The sequence below is a fragment of the Diabrotica virgifera genome, chromosome 8 (genome assembly GCF_917563875.1).
Source record: "Diabrotica virgifera virgifera chromosome 8, PGI_DIABVI_V3a".
Taxonomy (NCBI): Eukaryota; Metazoa; Arthropoda; class Insecta; order Coleoptera; family Chrysomelidae; genus Diabrotica; species Diabrotica virgifera.
Genome location: NC_065450.1, coordinates 33,153,451 through 33,178,292, shown reverse-complemented (window position 1 = coordinate 33,178,292; position 24,842 = coordinate 33,153,451). Strand labels below are relative to the sequence as shown.

The following is a 24,842-nucleotide window of genomic DNA, read 5'->3' as shown; positions in this document are numbered from 1 at the left end:
CCTTCGTCAGTCAGTTTTATCAATTGCCAACTGTTGCCAGTTTGCTGCGCCTATTTTTCTACCATCCTAATCTACACCATCCTTCCATCTAAGTTTTGGCATACCCCTATTTGTACTTCCCACAGGTCAGGGTGACACAAGGATTCTTCTAGGTGGGTTGTTCTGCTGTGATCTTGCTAGATGTCCTGCCCATCTTAGTTTTCCTATTTTTATAAGAGATACGTTTTGTTTAATACAAGTAGTTTTAATTTAAAGGCTCATAAAACATTAATATTGATTACAGGCCAAGGGGAAGAGAAAGTTTGATCAGTTTAACATGCCGAAGAGTTCTCATAACTCAAAAAAGAATAGACAAGACAATTCCATGCTTTCTTGTCATATAGAGCAAAACATTTCTTTTGATAATGAAACAATTATCTACTAAACATTTCTAAGAAAGACATATTTTTTACTGTTTTTATTTTTACAACGATCTCTAAACTATTCCGTGATGTAGAAAGCGTCATATTAGATCGTTAACTCCGAGTAGACACTTAAATACGTAACAGTTACGTGTCCAATTCACTGATCCGACAAATATAATACACATAACTGTTACATAACGAGTATGGTCGAATGAATTAACGGAATTACTATTGCACTAATCTAAAATCTACCTATTTTCAATCTGTTGCTTGAATAAACGGACAAATATACTACGTAAAAGATATCGTTATTTGTTATGTACAAATGTTTTTCAATTTAAACAACATTTAATAGATTTGATGAATAAATATTAATCTGTAATAGCAATATTGTTGTCAATTTCAATTTAAAAGATATCTTTATCACATAACGATGTTTTTTGCTTTGCGATATTGACATACAAGAATTTCCGTCAATTATTTCCGAATACCAGACGACTGGAAGAAAAGTATTAGTCCAGGAACCGAATCTTTTCACCTCGCAATTTTTACAGAATGAATCGATTCACTTGAAAATTTGAGAATAAGTAGTGGATAGTCCAAGGATCAAAATCTATATGATGCCGAAAGGCGCTTTTACAATGGGTGTGGTTGCCACAACATCTCGGGGGTGGAAACTTTTTATTATATTTTGACCACAAAAGTTGATAAAAACATTCATTCTAAGCAAAAAATGTTCTATATATTTTTCTGATGAAATTAATAGTTTTCGATTTATTCGCTATCGAAAGTGTTAGTTTTATATCGAAAAAATCAATGTTTTTCGATAATACTCATTTACGATTCACTTAATTTTTGCCGTAGAAAAAAATTTTTTAAACCAAATTCTTGGGGATTAAATAACTTACGATTTCATTTTTAAACATTTTTTCGTATCTCTGATGATATTCTTTCTATTCTGAAGAAAATTGCTTTTTTTACCAAACTACAAAAATTCGTTATTCACTTTTCACTACAGTTTTTTTAACAACTAATCACTCTAAGCCAGACAAACTTCTAAAATATATTAATAATACACAAATAAAGAAGAACGAATAAGGCCAATGATTAAAAACACCGCAAAACTTACATTATTATGCTTCCAATTGGATTTCTCCTTTTTTTGTTTTCAAAAAAATATATTGATTTTTTAACCGTAACTTTTTTATTTTTTATCTTAGAAAGTTTGGTAAAAAAGAATTTTATAGGTTTTTATAAGATTTATAAGACTATTAATATTAAATCTTTTTAAAATCCTCAGTCGCAAAAAGAGGTGACTTTGAAAGGGTTGGTAAAGGTGGTTTTTGCATGTTATTACAAGTTTTAATTGTCAATAGCTCACTCAACTTTTGCCCTAGAAAAAATTTTTGCCAACCATGTTCTTGGAAATTTAATATGTTACAATTTCATATTTAAATATTTTTTCGTATCTCTGATGCTAATCTTTCTATTCTGAAGAAAAGGCCATTTTTTTTCAAACTACAAAGATTCGTTCTTCGCGTTTAACTCCATTTTTTTTAAACTAATCATTCTAAGCCGGTCAAACTTCTAGAACCTATTAATAATAAAGAAGTCCGCAAAAGGTCTATGACTAATTTTAATTAGGGTGGTGATTAGGAGGATGCTTCCTAATAGCTTCCTAGGAGCTTTTCGCTGAAAAAATAGGGACTGGCATTCTTTTCATTATAAGTCACTTAATTTTTGAGCTAGAGACTTTTTTTTATTTCTGGAGATACCTAGATATTTTTAAATACTTTAAATTAATTTGAACAAGTTATCGTCGTAAAATGCATAGCTTTCCCGTCTTTTGACTTTGAAACTACAATATGTAGCATTTGACGAAGAAAAGCTAGCATATAAAGGATAGCTCGATTAGTATTGGTCTTAAAGAAAATAAAAAAAAAAACGGTTTTGTTTATTTTTTTAAAAGGTACATTTTTGTTAAGTAAAGTTATTTTGATAAAACGAAAACTTTTGGAGTTTATTAGCAGAAAACTTATTAAGAACATTGATATTTTCGATATAAAACTAACACTTTCGATAGCGAATAAATCGAAAACCATTAATTTAATTAAAAATATGTTTAGAACGTTATTTGCTTAGAATGAATGTTTTTACCAACTTTTGTGGTCAACATATAATAAAAAATTTCCACCCCCGAGGTGGGGTGACAACCACCACCATGGTAAAAGCGCCTTTCGGCATATATAGATTTTGATCGTTGGACTATCCTCTGCGTATTCTCAAATTTTCAAGCAAATCGATCCATTCTGTAAAAAATGGGAGGTTTTGTCCTATTTTAAGCTTCATTACTTGAACTATATTCAAGGGCGAATATAAGGGGGGGGGGCCGAGGGGGCCCGGGCCGCTCCCGAAATAAAAATAAATAAATGAAAAATGGTTGATGAAGTTAAAAAATACAAGTTAACACAAAATATTGAAGTGGATGGAGATTGATTGATTTTATGGAGATTGATATATACTGTTTGTTGTGCATGCTGGCTGTTCGGAAGGATTTATCCAAGGAGCATAACTGGTTTATAGAGCCTACACTACTATTTTATAGTGGAGATTATCATTGTCAAATGAATTCCAAAATTTTTGAAAAATATGTAATAGAAAAATTGTTAAGACATTAAACAAGAAAAAGGGGAAAAAGCTCGGACTCGGAAGTAGGTGCTAATTATGGTAACCCCTCACTTACGTCCGTGCATTATTCTCCCCTTCCTTTTTTGGGATCTCCCTAAACGGCAACTTTGCTCAGAGTCGTTCTTAACGGAGCCAGTACATTTTACTTACTACCGCTTTAATTTTAGCGATATGGCAACGCTGTGCGGAACGGTTCTCGGCGCATGCTGTGTTGATTGTTTTCAGAGAAGCGTCAGTTACAAACTGCAATTAAGTGGTGTTGAGTTTGCTTTATTTGTTATTCGTTTGTTGTTATCCGTTGTTATATAGTTCAGCTCATTTCGTTATGAAGAGACAAGCTTCAATTGAAACCTTTTTTACGAAAAGGCTAAACGTAAGTGAACCTAGTGAAGTTAACTGTGCCGTTAGCAATGATGCTGCGTCTTCTGTTGTTGCTACTACGAGCACCGATCCATTTCCAGTAGCAGAGGACCGTAACCAGTTAGGCTTATTACAAGTAAGAGCAAACAAATATGATATTGGACACTATTGTCAAATCAACTCTACTCAAAGCTTAACAAATGAAGAAAAAAATTCACTGTTAGAAAATGTTTGGAAACCTCCGATTGGATATAAATTTCCTACTATTTCTAGTTCAAACCATGCTAGATCTTTTCAAATGAAATGGCTAGAAGAATTTAAGTGGTTAGCATATTCCGAGGAAAAATCTGGGTCATTTTGTAAATACTGCGTAATATTTTCTCACTCCGAAACTGTAGGAAAAGGAGACCACCAAATGTCAGGGGCATTGGTAAATAAGGCTTTCACTAATTTGAAAAAGGCAAAAGAAGTATTTGGTAAACACGAAAAATGTACATATCACAAACGATCAATTTTGGTAGCTCAAAATACAAAATCTGTTGTAACTAAAAAATCGGAGAGTGTTATCAATCAACTAAATGCTCAAAGAATAATAGATATTAAAGAAAACAGGAAAAAGCTTATTCCTATAATAGAAAGTATAAGATTTTGCGGGAGGCAACAAATAGCACTAAGAGGCCACCGTGACAGTGGACGAATAGGCTTAGAAGAGCCAGAAAAAAATGATGGAAATTTCCGATCTTTGCTCAGATACAGGGCTAACAGTGGAGACAATGATCTAAAACTTCAATTATTGAGCAGTGGTGGTAAGAGTATGTACACAAGTTCTTTTATTCAAAATGAACTGATTAGCACGTTTGGTCATTTGATTCAAAGTCAGATTGTCACAAATGTCAGAAAATCTATTTTTTACTCTGTTTTGGCAGACGAAACAACTGACATTAGTCAAGTTGAACAGTTTTCTCTTTGTGTACGGTATGTCGACGACTCATCATATAAAATCAGAGAAGATTTCCTGACTTTTGTTCCAGTGTATGACGTTACTGGGGCAGCATTAGCTAACACAGTTTTGGATACCTTGTCAAGCTTAGGGCTTGACCTGAACAAATTGAGAGGCCAAGGGTACGATGGTGCTTCCACGATGAGAGGGCCCTTCAGAGGGGTGCAAGCGTGCATCAAACAGAAACTGCCTCTAGCGTTGTACACACACTGTTCTTCACATACCCTAAACTTATGTTTATCAGATGCAAGTAACATACTGTAACAAAATAATTATTGACCTACCCTCGTATACCAGCTCCCGTCTCCGCACAGACAGAACACTATCGATGTTTCGAGATACGCCGATGCAGCGCCGATGACGTGCAAGCGGTCACATGGACATAGCTGGAGATATATAGATATTTCTGGAATATCTGTATCGCATATATAAATAGGACATATTTGTAAATAGAGTTAGTCTTAAGTTAAAGTTTGTAAAGTAAACTTGTATAAATAAAAAATAAAGTCGTATATAAATTACGAACCGCTAGTTTTATTGTAATTAGAAGTAATTACACTAATAACCGCTGCAGTGGTGTTAACGGTGTGGAGTGTAAATAAATGAAAAGTGAAAAAAAGACTTTTGAACTTTATTCGTCGGGAATAATCGGAGTGCGTTAATTGTTCGGTATTCGGAAAGACTTTTGAACTTTATTCGTCGGGAATAATTGAAGTGCGTTGATTGTTCGGTATTCGGAAAGACTTAGACATTTTGAAAAGTACGTGTGTGCCGACCAAAGATGTTGCTACAAGAACTGACCATAAAACAGCTCCGTGAACAATTAGAAGAGTACGAATTAGACAGCAGTGGGTGCAAGATAGTCCTACAAGCACGACTCAAGGATGTCCTCACGAAGAACGGAGATGACCCAGAGACGTTCCACTTCCAGTCAGCAGAACAAGTAATCTTATCGAAATTAAAAACTGTTTCTGAAACGATCAATGAAACTTCTAGAAAAAGCGACGATAAATTCGAAAATGTTGCTAAAAGATTCGACGAGACTTCTCAAAAGATTGATGAAACTTGTAGAAAAAGCGACGATAAATTCGAAAATGTTGCTAAAAGATTCGACGAGACTTCTCAAAAGATTGATGAAACTTGTAGAAAAAGCGACGATAAATTCGAAAATGTTGCTAAAAGATTCGATGAGACTTCTCAAATAATTAAAGACGTATGTAGTCAAAACAATGAGAAATTCGAAAGTGTTTCGCAAAAGATTGACGAAACTTTTAAAGAGGTCTGTAGACAAAACAACGAAAAACTTGAAGAAGTTTGTAGACAGAACGACGAGAAATTTGAAGAAGTTTCTAGAACATTCGATAAGATGCAGAAAAGTGTAGAGACCGTAGAAGAAAAGATCAAACAACTAGAGAGCATGATAACCGATACAAAAGTACAACCATCAGTTAATGCAGCAGCGTTAGATCCTGTGGTGAAAGATGAACTACCGAGAGACGAAACGTCGCATAATATGAGATTCAAATTACCACCATTTGATGGAAAGTCCTCTTGGTCCATATACCTTAAACAATTTGAAGCTATTGCGACCGCCAATCATTGGACCGAACAAGAAAAGGCTGTTTCCTTGACTGCTGCTTTACGAGGTGATGCTGCAGATATATTAAGGTCAATTCCCAAGGGTCAAGAAAATTGTTACCAGACCTTGTTCACTCGTCTAGAAAAACGCTATGGAGATGCCCATCTACAACAAGTATACAAAGCACAACTGCGAAGTAGAAGTCAACGAGCAAGTGAGAATCTGCAAGAATTTGAAGCAGATGTGGCTCGTGTGGTGCGGTTGGCTTATCCAGAGGTGCCAGACAGCGTTTTAGAAGAAATTGCAGTAGATACCTTCGTCAATGGGCTGAAAGATAATGAACTACAGAAAGCTTTACGACTAGCAAGACCGAAAGTTTTAGATGAAGCACTTGCTATTGCATTGGAACACGAAACGGCTAGTCAAACTTCACGAGGCCATAGAGTAAGAACCATTGAAGAAAGTGACGAACACAACGATGAACGTCTGGAGGAAATTATACGGAGAGTATTAAGTAATCAGATGCCAAAGAGACGCGAGCCTAGATGTTGGAATTGTGGAGACGTAGGCCACATTCGTCGTAATTGTAAGAAGATCGTACAGCCGTCGGAAAACTAGAGCGGGTCGACACCAAGGGGCAACTGCCGACCTCGAGAACTAGAGCCCCCATAGTAACTGTCAACCTTACGTCCTCCGGTGGAATCCACAACTTATACATCGAAGGTCGTATCAGTAATAGATGTAGATCATTTTTGGTGGATACAGGTGCAACGAGAACTATCGCACGTCCAGATGTAGTACGAGACCATAATAAATTATCACCTGCAACAGTAAAGCTTAGAACAGCGACTGGTGAGCTAATTAATACATATGGCGAGGCTAATATGTCAGTATCCATTGGCCAGACCACAGTTGAACATCAAGTATTAATTGCCGAGATCTCCGACGAATTCATATTGGGGATGGACGTACTAAGGAAAGTGGGGGCAATATTGGATGTTCAAAATGGAGTTCTCAAGATCAATGGTGAAGAGTTGCCCTTTCACGACGACAAAGAAGATGTCATCCGCTTACTTACTACATGCGACGTAACCATACCCGGTAATAGTGAGAAAATTCTGATGACCATGCTTGATGGACACTGCCGAGAGGGAAGTTTAAGGATGGTCGAAGATGTGGATAATGTCGAGTTCCTAACGGCGAAAACTTTGGTAAAAGTTCGAGATGCGATCCCTGTAAGAGTTATGAATTTAAGGGAAACTGCTATCAAGTTAAGTAGAGGAGCTTTGATCGGGCAGTGTGTTCCCGTGGCTTCAATTTGCTCTGTGAATACCAATGAGAAATCATCGAAGGCGAAGTATCCAAAGGAGCTTGTTGAGATGATCATTGAAAGATGCCAAGATCTTGATCATGAACGAACGGAAAAAGTGACATCTATGCTGATAGAGTATCAAGATGTTTTTGCTATTGACACGAAGGATAAGGGAAAAACAAGCATAGTAACGCATAAAATAAATACCGGAGACGCTCAGCCAATCAGACAACGGCCTAGACGACTTCCATTTGCGAAAAGAGATGAAGCCGAAGAGATTATCAAGGATATGGACAAACAAGGGGTAATTGAACCATCGAACAGTCCATGGACATCACCAGTAGTTCTGGTAAAGAAGAAAGATGGTTCAACGTGTTTTTGTATCGACTACCGCCAGCTCAATGCGGTAACAAAAAAAGATAGTTATCCTTTGCCCAGAATAGACGATACATTGGATACTCTCTCCGGTTCTCGTTGGTTTTCCACACTCGATTTAAAAAGTGGATATTGGCAAGTAGACATGGAGCCAGCCGATCGGGAGAAAACCGCATTTTCGATAGGATCAGGGCTTTGGCAGTTTACGGCTATGCCGTTTGGTTTATGTAATGCCCCTGCCACATTTGAAAGATTAATGGAGGCAGTTTTAAGAGGTCTAACATGGAAAACATGCCTGGTTTACTTGGATGATGTAATTGTGGTTGGAAGGTCCTTTGATGAACATGCCAAGAATCTAATAGACGTCTTTCAACGATTGAGGGCAGCGAACTTGAAGTTAAGTCCGAAGAAATGTCACATGTTTCGACGAGAAGTTAAGTACTTAGGACATATTGTATCGAGTAATGGTGTAACAGCTGATCCTGAAAAGATTGATGCAATTAAAGATTGGCCAGTACCAAAAGATAAACATGAAATTAGAAGTTTCCTTGGCCTATGTACATATTACCGACGATTTGTCAAAGGATTTGCCAATATCTCCAAGCCCCTAACAAAGTTGACGGAGGAGGGCAAAGAATATACATGGAGTGAGGAGTGTCAAAAAGCTTTCGAACAACTACAAAGGGCTCTGATCAGTGCACCGATATTAAGCTACCCGGGACAGGCAGGAAAATTTGTTTTGGATACCGATGCTAGCAACAGTGCCATAGGAGCTGTTCTCTCACAAATCCAGGATGGACAGGAAAAAGTCATCGCTTATTTCAGCAAAGTCCTGTCGAAACCAGAAAGAAACTATTGCGTTACCAGAAGAGAACTGCTGGGTGTAGTGAAGGCTTGCGAACATTTCCATAAATACTTGTACGGCAGAAAGTTCCTTCTTCGAACAGATCACGCTGCTCTAAAATGGCTCATACAATTCCGTAATCCAGAGGGCCAGATGGCAAGATGGTTAGAACGACTTCAAGAATATGATTATGAGATAGAACACAGGGCCGGAAGAGTTCATTCAAATGCTGATGCCCTTTCGAGACGACCATGCAGTGCAAATTGTAATCACTGTGCCAAATTAGAGGAACGATTTTGCCCCGTGAGACGAACCACCGTCGTTAATGAGCAATGGCAGCCACAACAGTTACAAGAAGCCCAAGAAGACGATCCATGTATAAAAAGAGTATTGGATTGGATGCGTCGAGGTGAGAGACCTAGTTGGCAAAACATTAGTGCATGTAGTCCGGAAGTCAAGGCCTACTGGAGCCAATGGAATTGCCTGATACTAAAAGATGATCTTCTGTACAGAACCTTTGAGAACGATGATGGTACAGAATCTAAGCTTCAGTTGATTGTACCTAAAAGTAAAGTGTCAGAAGTATTGCGTCAGTTGCATGACGGTACATCAGGTGGACACTTTGGTATTACGAAGACTCTGCAAAAGGTTCGAGAACGGTTCTATTGGGTGAACTGTAAAGATGATGTAAGAAGATGGTGCCGGAAATGTGAACTGTGTGCATCCGGTAATGGTCGAGTTGGTAAAAAGAGAGCACCCATGAGACAGTACAATGTTGGAAGTCCTATGGAAAGAGTAGCAATCGACATTGCAGGTCCATTTCCAGAAACCGATGCTGGAAATAAATACATTCTGGTAGCCATGGACTATTTTACGAAATGGACCGAGGCCTATGCATTACCGAATCAAGAAGCTGCTACCGTTGCAGAGGTACTTGTTAAAGAATTCTTCAGCCGATTTGGTGTTCCCTTGGAGATCCACTCCGACCAAGGGCGAAACTTTGAGTCAGCTCTTTTCCAAAAGGTTTGTAAATTGATTGGTGCCAATAAGACCAGAACAACACCCCTGCATCCTCAATCAGATGGAATGGTCGAGAGGATGAACCGAACGATGGGTAAACACTTGTCCAAAGTTGTATCTGAACATCAGCGAGATGGGGACCAACACATTCATTTATTCCTGATGGCCTACCGCTCGGCCGTGAATGAAACTACAGGTCAAACACCAACCTGCCTGATGTTGGGTCGTGAAGTTCGTTTGCCCTGCGACCTAGAGTTTGGCTGCAGACCTTCCGAGGAATATGTTGCAGGCGAAGAATACGTAGACCGCCTGAAGTTACGAATGAACAACATTCATGAACTTGCCCGACAACACATCCAGATAGCCAGTGACAGAATGAAAGATCAATATGATTCTCGCTGCAAGAATGAAAGCTTCGAAGTAGGTGATCTTGTCTGGCTTTATAATCCACAACGTCGTCGAGGCCTGTGTCCTAAACTGCAAAGACAATGGGAAGGTCCGTATGAAGTTAAGAAGAAAATAAATGACGTAATATACAGAATTAAGAAGTTACCAAACGGTAAACCAAAAGTTATTCACATAAATCGTCTTGCACCATATGCTGGCTCAAATGAAACAGAGGAAGCCCGAGTCCTCCAACAGGAGATGAAAGATGCACCACAGCCAAGTTTTAAGGAATTTATGTCAAATTACGCAGAAAGAAAGAGTGCTAGATTCGGCGTGACCACAGAAGTTCAGCAAGATCTGTTTGGTGTTCCAGAAAACGTCTCTCTAGCCCACTGTGTTGCACAAGACCTCGAGATGACTAAAGGAATCTCGTCCGTATTCAATAGAAAGTTCGGCCGCCTGGACGAGTTAAGGAATCAACAACCTAAAATTGGAAGAGTATTGCGATTGGAAGATGGTCCTCGATCTTTGCTGTATATAGTGACCAGGAAGTCTTATACGGACACGCCAAGCTACGAGAACATATGGCGTGCTCTAACTAATTTGAAGAAAATGGTCTGTAATTATGACATCAAAGATTTGGCTTTACCAAAAATTGGCCATGCAGTAGAAAATCTGGATTGGAAGATTGTGAGAAGCATGCTGGAAGTGATCTTCAGAGAAACTGGCGTACGGATTACTGTGTGTTGCATGAACCCGAAGATGTCATACCCTTCAAAGACAGTAGACTGTTACTTCTTTTCTAGGGGTGTATGCAGAGCTGGAGAATCCTGTAGATTCCGCCATCCTGGGCCATCTAGAGTTGCTGATCGGGACGCTCAGATCTTAAGAGGGGAGCAGTGTAACAAAATAATTATTGACCTACCCTCGTATACCAGCTCCCGTCTCCGCACAGACAGAACACTATCGATGTTTCGAGATACGCCGATGCAGCGCCGATGACGTGCAAGCGGTCACATGGACATAGCTGGAGATATATAGATATTTCTGGAATATCTGTATCGCATATATAAATAGGACATATTTGTAAATAGAGTTAGTCTTAAGTTAAAGTTTGTAAAGTAAACTTGTATAAATAAAAAATAAAGTCGTATATAAATTACGAACCGCTAGTTTTATTGTAATTAGAAGTAATTACACTAATAACCGCTGCAATACCTTCTATAAAAAATTGCATGGGCGTTATTAAAGAAGTCTGCGCATTCTTCCATAAGTCAGCCAAAAGAACTGAAGTATTAAAATTAACCATTACTGAATGTTGTCCTGAACAAAAGAAAAAGAAACTTATTTCTTTATGTGAAACAAGATGGGTGGAGAGGCATGACTCGGTGCTTTTATTTAAGGAACTATTGGAACCCGTCAGTCTTTCCCTTTTGAAAATTGAAGAAGAATCAAGTGACTCAGCGCCTAAGGCACACGCTCTAGGTAGTTCTATCACTCAATTTCAATTTCTTGTAAATACTTTTGTTTTGAGCCATATGCTGTCTAAAACACATAACTTATCTGAGAATCTTCAAAAAAAGAACTTAGATCTCACACAGGCTGTGAAAAATGTTTCGAATGTCTTAGATCTGCTTTCAAAAGAAAGGGAAAATGCCGATAACAACTTTAAAGTCCTGTATAGTCAAATACAGGAGCGGGCTGACAAACTTAAGATTAAAGAGGAGGTTCCTAGAATTTGCCGCCTTCAAACAGCCCGCAACAACGTTCCATACAGTACCCAAGAAGAGTACTATCGCCGAGCTGTTTATTTACCTTACCTAGACGATTTTTGCAATTCGCTGAAGGAACGCTTTGAGTCTCACAAGGAAACAGTTGCATCCTTACAAAACATCCTTCCAGAATTTTGTATCAAAACTGATTTCTGTGCATTGGAACCTGCTTTCAATTCCTATGAAGAGGATTTGTCCCATAAAGAGGTTGTGGAAAGCGAGTTCATGCTGTGGAAAGAAAGGTGGAGCCAAGAGAAGTATGAAAATCTTCCCAAGTCAGCCGTAAGCTCTCTTGAAAAATGTGACCAAGATTTCTTCCCAAACATTTATGTTCTATTAAAACTGCTAGCAGTTCTGCCTGTTTCTGTGGCAACCGTGGAAAGATCGTTCTCAAGTTTAAGAAGGCTAAAAACATACTTGAGAAATAGCACTTCGGAAAATAGGCTTAATGGGCTAGCGTTGCTTTCAATCCACAGAGACTTTGCAATAAGCAATGAAGAAGTTCTTGACAAGTTTGCGAGTGTACCAAGAAACCTTGATTTTGTGTTGTAAACTTAAAATATAAAAGTTGTAATAAAGTTGTAAACTTAAAATATTAAATTAAAATAAAAATATACCAATTCTTTAAATTTTTTTTCGTGGGAGTATACCCGAACCCCCTCTGCTTATTCCATACCCCCCCCGGATTCCCCGGTTATTGGGCCCCCCCCAGAATATTTTCCTATATCCGCCGCTGAACTATATACATTGTAGGTATGCCCGATCTATAAAAAATGAGACAAACTCCAGTGCAAAAACTACCGTGGAATTTCTCTACTATGTACAGTGTACAGCATATAGAAGAGTCCTCACGTATATTATAAACCAGCGGACCACTAGCAGAAAATATTATTGGAGAGTATCAAACGGGCTTCAGACGGGGAAGATCGACAATGGATAAAATATTTGCAGTTAAGCAGGACGAGCAAATCATGGAAACACGATATTGATGTTCACAACGTGTTTGTAGACATACTGTGTTTGTAGACATGCATGTGTAAACAGGCATACGACTTAGTCAAAAGGAACAGACTATAATATTTATTGGCTGAATTTGCAATACCACACAAGCTAATTAGACTCATTAAAGCCACAATGGATGAAATACAGACATGTATATTCATACAAATCTACCGGACAGACTTTTTCAAAATCTCGCAGGGAATGGAGCAGGGAAATGGGCTGGCCCCAACATTGTTGAACCTGGCACTGGAGTATGCGGTTAGGCAAATGCAAACTGGACGAGGAAACCTACCTACCTACAGAACGGTTCAGTCGCTTATGCCGATGATATTAATATTATGAGTAGAACATCAACAGGGGTACAGAAAACATACGCAGAGTTAAAAACGCAAACGAAAAGGAAATTGAACCAGGAAAAAGCAAAAATAATGATACAGACGAGAAGAAATATAATCCCACAAAACATTATACATGAAGATGACATTTATTTTTTTTATCGCAATTTTATCAACAAATTAGAGGAGTGTATGTTTTTCGTATCAGTGAGAGTTGAAAAATATGCGAATAACGAAGTAACTTTTGCAGAACACTAGATTATAGTATTCTTAAATGATTGTAGTACGAATATTTTTCTTTTGAGCTTCTTACCTCTATCAAGACTTCTATCAAACTGGCTATCGACTTTTGCTCGTAAGGCGTCCAAATCAAATGGGGATGTAATGCCGTGGTCTACGCTTCTGCTTTTGCTCCTACAAAAAAATTAAAACATTAATATATAAGTATGTTTATTGTTCAAGTGTTACAAGAGATTAGTTTCAGATATATGTTATATAGGTTATAAACTTCATTAAACAGTAGTTACATTGTAATATAGTGTTAAGTTGTGTTCACTACGGAGAGCAATGGATTGTATCCTCGCTCCGACTCTTGCTCCCTGGTATTTATATTCGTTATATTCGTAAATTCTCGCATTTAAAATAATGTATTTATTTTACATAGCGATCGATAATATAGTTTCGATCGCTATGTAAAATAAATACATTATTTTAAATGCGAGAATTCACGAATATATATAAATACCAGGGAGCAAGGGTCGGAGCGAGGACACAATCCATTGCTCTCCGTAGTGAGCAAACCCTTACGCTACTTTTCTCTATATCTAAACGATCCAACGATTGTCTGCCAAAAACCTGATCTACGCTCTTCTAGAACGATGACTTTGTGATTTCATGAAGGGGTCCCCCTATGAATGGAAAGTCGAGAGAAGGTTGCCGAAATTACTAGACTACACCGAACCTTCTAGATCAGTGTTGGGCAAAGTACGGCCCGCGAAAGTATTTATTCCGGCCCGCCGAGGGTCCATCAACATGGATAGTATATGGCCCGCTTTAACACAAAATGCATTTTTCTATAATTCTTGCCCTCCTCTAGAATTTCCTAAATTTTGTGGCCCCCCATCAAAAAAGTTTGCCCACCACTGTTCTAGATCATGGATAACATGATTGGGACCTTATGGCAAGTGATACCTTGTTTGAAAGGTACTAAAAATACCTATTCAATCATACCAATTTTGTTTTATTCAATCTTACTTGATTTTGATGAATAAAGAATAAATACTTCTTCTTGTCTTTTTCCTTATGCCTATTACGGCGTCGGATTAAATAAATACTAAAGTTGTAATTTCGCATTTAATTAATAAAGATTCAAACGTCCGCCTATGGTTATTTGTCAAAAAAGTTGACGTTGACGTAAAAACAATTAGAGAATTGAAAAACGTCAACTTTTTAACGAATAATCATAAACGACGTTTGAATCTGTATTAATTAAATGCGAAAGTCAACTTAAACCCAAACAAAATTGGTATGATTGAATAGGTATTTTCAATCATTTCAAACATCACTTGCCACAAGTTCCCATTTAAAATTATCGATCAAAGTGGCTTTGTAACGTCATCTGTCACTATTGCGTCACATGTTATGACTAGGTATATGCGAAGCTTACGTTGATTTATTTCCTCCCTTCAAATTTCACTATTCTAAGTATAACCGTTCAAAAGATATGAAAGTTAAGGAAGAAACGAAAGAACGACAAAATAACACCAGTAGATTGAAAAAAGTTATAAATTTAAAATACGAAAAGCATTAGACAGAACCTACAGACCTATAATACAGAAATACTAAATATCTTGCTACACTGGAAGACATCAACTGGTGTGTTCCGATGCACGTCTTATGTCACAAAAAGTAAAATATTAGACGAGAGACAAAGCAAAGAACCCTTTAACAAAAGAAGCGAGGACAAGGTGGCAAAAAGAATGAGGCGAGGTCGGAAGTAGACGAAGCTTACCTCGAATCTTAAAAAAGTAGCCCGATCAAGGAACACAAAACTTTACGAAAACCTCCAAAAAAATAAAGGAACGATGAACATTTGGGGATAGGTAGCTGAAATGGTCTATTATTATATAAGAAAAAGTTTACAACTCTACATCCCCTGATTTTACAAATACTCCCTTCTCGGGGGTGAAAAATATACATTCAAAATAAGTCCGGAATTGGATAAAATGACTAATTCTGAGCAACTTTTGTTCTATAAAGTTTTTTCACTAAGTCAATACTTTTCGAGTTATTTGCGAGTGAATATGTTCATTTTTAGCAAAAAAAAAAACATGTTTTGGCCGGTTTTTCACAAATAACTCAAAAAGTAAGTATTTTATCAAAAAACATTCCTAAAAAATATGGCCTATAAAAAAAGTGAAAAAAATGGTCTATGCATGAAGTCTGTAGTCCCAGTAGAAGCATAGTTATAGCTAATTAAAGGTAGGTTCTTTTTCGTCAAATTCCAAATCGAATCAACGTGAAATAACCAAAAATTGAGCACTTTTCGGGGAAAACTCATTACAACTTTTTTAAAGTGTTTAAAAAAGGTTTATTTTTGTTTTTCGATCGAAAAAACTTCTAACATTAAAAGTAAGTGAAATAATAAAATTAATAATTACCGCTTCAGAAGTTCCTTTGCTTATATTTATATATTCTTTATAAATATGATCTGTAAGTTTCATCGGTTCAAAGTGCTTATTTTTGAAAAAGATGTAGTTAAAATGGGTTGAACGAGTCACTAATCACGAGTGTATGCAAATTTTGAACAGCCATAGCATAACCAATTTTTGTCTAAAAGGAAAGCAAGAAATCCAAAATATTCAGAAAAGCAAAACATACACTTTATTACTCTTTAAAATTTTTGGTGTTACTAATAATTTTTAAGTTATTTTGAAAAAAAAAATGGAATTCTTTTCAAAATAAAAAAATTTTTATTTTAAAACCAAATTTTTTCAAAAATGAGCATTTTGTACCAATGAACCTTATAGATCATATAAAAAATATATAAGTAAAGTAACCCGTGAAATGGCAACGATTAATTTTATTTGAATGCTAATTAGGAGGTGATTTTCGCGATTCTTTTTACCAAAAATAACAGGGAGCAACAATATTTTGAGCGTAACTCACTTACTTTTAATGTTAGTAAGTTTTTTTAAAAAACAAAAATAAACGTTTTTTTAAACACTTTAAAAAAGTTATCCCGATTTTCCCCGAAAAGTGCTCAATTTTTGGTTATTTCACGTTGAAATATGCGATTTGAGATTTGACGAAGAAGAAACTTACTTTTCATTAGCTACAACTCTGCTGCTGCTGGGTCTATAGACTTCATGCATATACCATTTTTTCACTTTTTGATAAGCTATATTTTTGCTAAGAATATTTTTTTTGATAAAATACTTACTTTTCCAATTATTTGCGAAAACCCGTCTAAAAACCCATCTCGATCACCAACGGCAAAAAACCCCCATATATTTTTATACTCACCCCTGCCTACCACCCCTTTGTACCCCAAGCAGCATTTCGCCCCTGGAGATTTTACTTAGTTACCTCATGACCTACTTATTCCCAAATTTTGGTGCACTATCTCCATCATGAACGCCACAAAAAAAAAATAATAAAAACCGCGAATTTTACCCCTTATAACTACCCTCGTCTGCCAGTCTGGTTTCGGCATCTGGGGATATTACTTAGTTATGTCATGGTCTACTTATTCCCCAATTTTGGTGCACTATCTCAATCACGGACGTCGCAAAAAAACCCTTACATTTTTTTATATTTACCCCTGCCCCACCCCTTTGTCGGCCGCGCAGCGTTCCACTCCTGGAGATTTTACTTAGTTACGTCATGACCTACTTATTCCCAAATTTTGGTGCACTATCTCGATCATGAGCGTCACAAAAAAAAATAAGGAACGGGACTTTGACCCCTTATAACTACCTTCCTCCCCCACTCTGGTTTCCGGCTCTGGGGATTTTACTTATTTATGTCATGTTCTAGTTATACCCAAATTTTGGTGCACTATCTCAATCACGAACGTCGCAAAAAACCCCTTATATTTTTTATATTCACCCCTACCCCCACCCCTTTGTCGGCCACGCAGCGTTGCGCCCCTAGAGATTTTACTTAGGTACGTCATGACCTACTTATTCCCAAATTTTGGTGCACTATCTCGATCATGAGCGTCATAAAAAAAATAATAAAAACCGCGACTTTGACCCCTTATAACTAATTCAACATATCCCCGTATAGTTTTGTCATATTACTTATCACGCACAAAATCCGCTCCCAGCTCTTAGACTATATACCTTTACAGATTCTGAAATTAAATGAAAAATCTGTATACTGCGGAATATTTTTGACATTATGTCACAAACTCTGTTGACATGTGAAAGATAGGTGACCGAGAGAAGCCTGGTTGAAATAGGGCTGGGAGACCGGCTACAGTCGTCAATCACGGAAATGGTGGAGGATATGATGCTATCGCCGGATCGGTGAAGAGCAATTTAGGGGTATGTAAAGATCGGGAGATAGACTGCCCAATCTGAGACAGGGCACCCAATACAAGTAGAAAGGTAAGCAATACTGCGGGGGAGATTAAAAGATGGTGTAGTTGAGCATGAAAATGAAGATACATAGAGACAGACAGGAGAGAAATAGATTATAAAACATTTATATATCTGAAGGCAGAATTTTATTAGGAGTAAGAGAGAAGTATAACTAGGTGTAACGCAACTAAGGGCAGAAATACTTGCCCATTATGTTTTCGTCTTCTTCTTATACTTGTTGTAGATCTGTCGATCTGTTAATTCCGACGTTGAAGTATTTCTTGAGAGGTAGACTGCCAGCTATCTCTCCATCTTTTTGGTGGTCTCCTCGGTGGACGCTTGCCTGCTGGTTTTCCTTCTAGAGCAATTCTTGGTGGTCTGTGCTCCTCCATTCTTTTTACATGACTGAATCATTCTCTTCGTCTTTACCTGCCCTATCTGACTACATCTTGCACGCTACATTGTTCCCTGATGATGTTGTTTCGTATTCTATCTCTTCTTGCCTTCCCTGCTATTGCTCTTAGTGTCTTCATTTCGGCTGTTCGTAGCATGCTTTTGGTTTTATTGGTGTCTTCTCTTGATTCAATGCCATAGGTCATAACAGGTCTGATGCAAGTTTTATAAATTCTAACTTTGCTGTCCATTCTCATATACGGGTTATTCCAGACCACATCTCTCAAACATCCGGACAAGACAGCGGCCTTGTTAATTTGTCCTCTTAGGTCTCTGGCTGGGTCATGATAACTTGATAACTCTACACCTAGATATTTGAACTAGTTTAGCTGTTCTATTGGTTTTCCCTCTACCACTAGCTTGCATCTAATTGGGTCTTTCGCAATGGTAATGCATTTTGTTTTCTGCGTGGATATGTTCATGTTGAATCGTCGACATGCTTGATAGAATCGATAAAGTTGTCTTTGTAGGTCATCCGCGTTCTCTGCAATCAGGGCTGGATCATCCGCATAGCACACTATACGGATTCTACTGTGACCGAGTCTGTATCATAGTTGTAGCGATTCCACATCTTCTATTATTTCATCCATTATCATATTGAATAGAAATGGACTGAGGCTGTCTCCCTGCCTGATTCCTCCTGGTGTTGGTATGTTGGCCGTAGTGGTGTCGTTTGTTTTAATTTTTGTCGTGTTGTTATTGTTCATTTGTTTTATGACTTCAACAATGTTTGCGGGTATCCTTTTTTGCTTAATTTTTTTATTATATCGCTAAGTCTGACTCTGTTAAATGCTTTCGTTAGGTCTACGAAGCAAATATATGCAGGTTTGTTATATGCCCATTATGTAAGTAATAAATATGCATATAAAATAAAATTAGAGTAGACCAAAAAATGTAAAGATTTTCTAATAAAAAGAAGAGTATCACAAGGATGTGTACTATCCCCTCTACTTTTTAATGTGCTCAGAAGAGATGTTTAAAGAGGCACTAGAGGACATCAATGAATGTATATCAATTAACGGAACACTAGTGAATAATCTCAGATATGCAGGCGCTACAATATTCCTTGAGAACAGCAGGGTTACAAATTTTGGCTGAACACAAAAAAAACAAAAATCATGTTTTCCAGTAAGAGCGAGATTGAAGACGAAATAATTTAAGTTAAAGGAAAAGCTATAGAGAAAGTATCCTTATACAATTACTTGGGATATGAGCTAAATTAACAATGGGACCGCAGCCTTGAAATAAAATGATAAATAAGATAAAAACATAAATAAATTAAAAACATTACGAAAAGGAAAACTGGGAATAAAAATTAAAACTAGAGTATTGAGATGTTACGTATTTTCTGTCCTTTTATACAGGGTGTTTCATTGGGAAACGGGAATACTTTAATGGTGAATAGAGGTCACCGAGCCGGTTCTAGATATAGTACATTTTTTGCCCTACCGACTTTTATAACCGAGTTACAGGGTGTTTTATCGATTTTGCTTATTTCTTTCCTAAGCCATAACTTTAGAACCACCCTGTATATTTTTTTGATATTTGGTACACATATGTCTCATTCAAAACCCAAACGACCGACATACTAACCATAAGAAAAATCCAGGTCCGGATTAACAAAAAATTATAAAGTAATTGTGACCTTAAAACAACACCCTGTATATTGAAATTTTGAAAATCTGTTTGCATATTTTAAAAGAGCACAGAAAAGTAAGTTTAATGGTTCGCTTCAATTTTTCGGCCAGACAATTTTATAACTTTAATTTTCAAATTATATTGAATTTTTTAAGAACTTTGACATTAAAAAGCAGATATTATTAACTTTTAGGTATAAATTATTAAAGTTAATGAATAAATACTCATTTTAAAAATAATAAATACTTATTTACCACATTGGAACGACCCAATTACTAATGACAAGAAAAATCCAGGTCCGGATTAAGAAAAAAATACAAAGTAATTGTGACCTTGAACCAACACCTTGTATATTGAAATTTTAAAAATTTGTCTGCGCATTTTAAAAGAGCATGAAAAACTGTGATTAAAGGCTTATTTTAATTTTTTCGCCGTTGATTTAAGTACATCAATTTTGAAATTATATTGAAATTTTAAAGAACTCTGAGATTAAAAACCAGGTACCTATTGTTAACTTTTAATAATAATTTAATGTTAATGAATCAATAATTATTTTAAAAATACTTAATACTTATTTACTACGCTGGCTTCATAGATTCTCTGGATTTGTAGCTATATGCACATGATTAAAAATTAGAATTGCGAGAATTGGGATATTTTAATGATTTAGTAAAGAATTAAAAAGACTGCTATATCTAATAAAACAAAAATTCGTTACAATTCAACAATTTAACATAAATTAAAAATATTTGAACTATAACAGTTGCTCAAAATGTCCGCCATTTTGTTCGATGCATTTCCTTGCTCGTTTTAAAATATTTCGAATCGATTTTCTAATTACATTGGGATTGTTCTTCATTTTTCTGGTAGCTTCTTGTAACCTTGACAGAATTAATCAATATGATTTCACATCTGACATGCACCTTTTAACGCAGTTTTTTATGCTCTTTTAAAATACACAAACAAATTTTCAAAATTTCAATATACAGGGTGTTGTATCAAGGTCACAATTACTTTATATTTTTTTCTTAATCCGGACCTGGATTTTTCTTGTCATTAGTAATTGGGTCGTTCCAATGTGGTAAATAAGTATTGATTATTTTTAAAATGAGTATTTCTTCATTAACTTTAATAATTTATACCTAAAAGTTAATAATATCTGCTTTTTAATGTCAAAGTTCTTAAAAAATTCAATATAATTTCAAAATTAAAGTCATAAAATTGTCTGGCCGAAAAATTGAAGCGAACTATTCAACTTACTTTTTTGTGCTCTTTTCAAATATGCAAACAGATTTTCAAAATTTCAATATACAGGGTGTTGTTTTAAGGTCAGAATTACTTTCTAATTTTTTGTTAATCCGGACCTGGATTTTTCTTATGGTTAGTATTTCGGTCGTTTGGGTTTTGAATGAGACATACGTGTACCAAATATCAAAAAAATATACAGTGTGGTTCTACAGTTATGGCTTAGGAAAGAAATGGGCAAAATCGATAAAACACCCTGTAACTTGGTTATAAAAGTCGGTAGAGCAAAAAATGTACTATATCTAGAACCGGTTCGGTGACCTCTATTCACCATTAAAGTATTTCCGTTTCCCAATGAAACACCCTGTATATAGTTGAAACCTACGACGCATTGAGATGACCAGAAGCATTTTCAATAAGATAAAAACAGTATTATGCAAAGGAAAACTGGTAATAAAAATTAGAACTAGAGTATTGAGATGTTACGTATTCTCTTTCCTTTTATACGGAGTTGAAGCCTGGATAATTACGGACGCAGCAACTGAAAAAAGACTTAATGAGAAGTCGACTTCGAAGATAAAAAAGAAAAAGAAATACTCAACACTCTAAAGGAAAGAAAAATAAGCTAATTTGGTCACCTAATAAGAAATGAAAAGTATGAGTTGATGCAATTGGGTATACAAGGAAAAGGGGAAGAAAAAAGAGGACCGAGGGAATGACGCACGCCCTGGTTGAAAAATTTAAAGCAATGGAGTTTAAAAGAAACAATAGAACTCTTCAGAACAGCTGCAGACAGAGTAAAACGGGTCATGATGATTGCCAATGTCCTTAAAGGATGGGGCACATGAATATTAAAATAAAAATAGAGAATTCTATAGTAAGCCTTAAATGTTAAATCTATTTATAGGCTATTGACTATATTCAAAATAAGATAGCTAAAAGGAACTACAACGTTAACGAGGTTTTATTATTTCATATGGTCAATGGACATCTTTATATGAAAAAACCGCGGAGTGCTACCATTTAAAGGGGTGCGTTTTTGAGAAATAAGTGAATTAGTCCCTGGGCACAGGTTCCATTAGGGTGAGTTCTATGCACTTTTGGTACATACACACCTACATAAAAATTGTTCCTGGTTAAATTTCCTATCTAAAAATCACTTTTTAAAGTCAATGATACTTTTTTTACAAAAATATATTCAAAAGAAAAAGCACAAAGAAACCCAAAAGAAAGAAATTTTGTTTTTTGTCCCATAACTTTTGTCCACGAGGATATAGGTATAGACATTGCTTTACAGAAAAAAACCTACATATTTCTTCTTTAAAATGTTGTTTAGTAGAGGTAATTAGGATTTATAGTTTTCGAAATATAACTTTTCTAAGTTCGCCATTCACAGCAATTTTGGGCAATTTTCCTTGTTATTTTGCAAATATTGTTTTGTAACTTTTTTCTACGTAACTTTAGGTATATGCAATGGTACACGTAATAGGAATAGAAATCAATTACCTTTAAAATGGTCTATTGTATAACGTTGTACGACTTTTTTTTTAAGAGATTATGGTTTTTCAAAGTTTTATACTTTTAACGGTTTTTTATAATATAATATAAAAATAAAATAATAATATTATATAATATATTATATAATATTATATTATATATTATATAATACCTAAAATAAAAAAAAATATTTTTTACATTTTTTACGATTATTTTTGAAATTTCTGATAACTTTTTTTCTTGTACATGAATATACTATATATTTAAAATAGTGTATCATCTATATTTAAATACGTAATGGTAACCGAGTGATTCTTTGATATTTTTTTACCTGTATTATTTAAAATTATTTCTTTTATAAAAATTACATAAACATTAGTCTTAGAAAACATCACTTTAGTTAAAATTATTTAAACGTTGACATTTAAAAAATTTTCAAAATCAAAGTCCATCTCTTCGTTAGCATTAGCTTCAATATCTTCCTCTGACACTTGAGTTATCTTAGAGTTCCCACAATTAGTACCCATGCACATGCACCCTTTGCAGAATATTAAACAACTAATTCCTATCTTCCTACAACCGCAGTTTTGTATACATCCTTTGGTACATTTACATGCTATTTTTTCAAGCAAAGCTTGTGGTGCAGGATCTTTGACAGTAAATATTGGAATTAATCCATATTTTGAAGTTTGCCCGGCCGAGTCAAGTGGATCCAAAGTATTACCTATAAAAAAATAAGATTTAATCCTAACACACAAACACATAAAAAGGTTGTAATGAGGAATTTAAAAAATAATCCTAAAATCAAAGCAAGTTGCAAGTACTTATTACATTTTGAAAAACCTAACCTATTCAAAAATAATCCTAGAATTTTTTATAATACACCATTTTAAAGTAGACAGAAAAGCTTTTTTTATTATATAATATATACCTAAATGTAGAAAAAAAAGTTATAATGGGTAATTTAAAAAATAATCGTAAAAAATATAAAAACTCGTTAAAAGTATAAAGTCTTGAAAAAGATAACCTCTTTAAAAAAGACGTCGTACAACATTATACAGTAAAACATTTTAAAGGTAATTGATTTCTATTCCTCTTACATGTACCATTGCATATGCCTAAAGTTACGTAGAAAAAAGTTACAGAACAATATTTGCGAAATAACAAGGAAAATTGCCCAAAATTGCTGTGTGTGGCGAACTTTGAAAAATCATATTTCGAAAACTGTAAATCCTAATGACCTCTACCAAACATCATTTTAAAGAGAAAATATGTAAGTTTTTTTTCTGTGAAGCAATGTCTATACCTATATCCCCGTGGACAAAAGTTATGGGACAAAAAACAAAATTTCTTTCTTTTGAGTTTTTTGTGCTTTTTCTTTTAAATATATTTTTGTAAAAAAAAGAATCTTTGACTTTAAAAAGTTATATTTAGATAGGAAATTTAACCAGGAACAATTTTTATGTAGACGTGTTTGTACCAAAAGTGCATATAACTCACCCTAATGTAACCTGTGCCCAGGGACTAATTCACACATTTCTCAAAAACGCACCCCTTTAAATGGTAGCACTCCGCGGTTTTTTTCATATATAGAGATTCATTGACCATATGAAATAATAAAACCCCGTTAACGTTGTAGTTCCTTTCAATAGTACATAATCAATAGCCTATTATTTCTCATGACCTTGGCGTTACTATAAAAAAAAAACATTACTACAAATACATGATAAAGACGAACACGAACACTACGAACAGTTTAGAGTACATTACATATTTCATATTATATTAATTTAACACAATAAAATAAAATGGTTTTTAAACACTCATGAACACTTACAAATATTATGTTTACCTTTGGACAGTTCCTTTTCCATATTAAAGCCAAATACTCTCAAAGACTACATATTCAAAAGACTAAGTTTTCACTCTAATGGCATATAAAACAACATAATGTTATTCTACATCCCACCAGACTGAAAACAATGGGAACCTTCTCTGGTTACACCTCCGAGGGTTCTACAATTTGCAAGTTATAACGGATGCTGAGACTAAGGAAGATGAGGGAATTTTACAATTTATAATTCACGTCCCATCTGCTTAGCGCGGTAAAGTTCCAACGAGAATGGTTCCCTTCATACTCCAATCAGAGTAAAGACGTAAATCACAAATGAATAACCATTTTCAACTTCGTTGCAAAACGAAAATACAGCCGCATCATATTCTAGTACAATCAGAGAGTGCAGCAAGCACCTCTACCGGTTTCGAAATTTATTAGTCTCTCATCAGGAGGCACATATGCTGCTCTCTCTGATCCAACCAAAAGAAACCCTGGCGTGCAGTCACGG

General features: G+C 35.6%; 1 protein-coding gene across 5 annotated transcripts in view; it reads right to left on the bottom strand.

Moving 5' to 3' along the window:
- LOC114336519 (TLD domain-containing protein 2) overlaps nucleotides 1-24,842 on the bottom strand; it is a 911,210-nt gene that overhangs the window by 681,999 nt on the left and 204,369 nt on the right. For all 5 annotated transcript variants that reach the window (XM_050659400.1, XM_050659401.1, XM_050659405.1 and 2 more), the window contains one exon: nucleotides 13,392-13,492. In XM_050659400.1, the coding sequence (XP_050515357.1) occupies nucleotides 13,392-13,492 (101 nt within the window). The remainder of the gene's footprint in view (nucleotides 1-13,391; nucleotides 13,493-24,842) is intronic.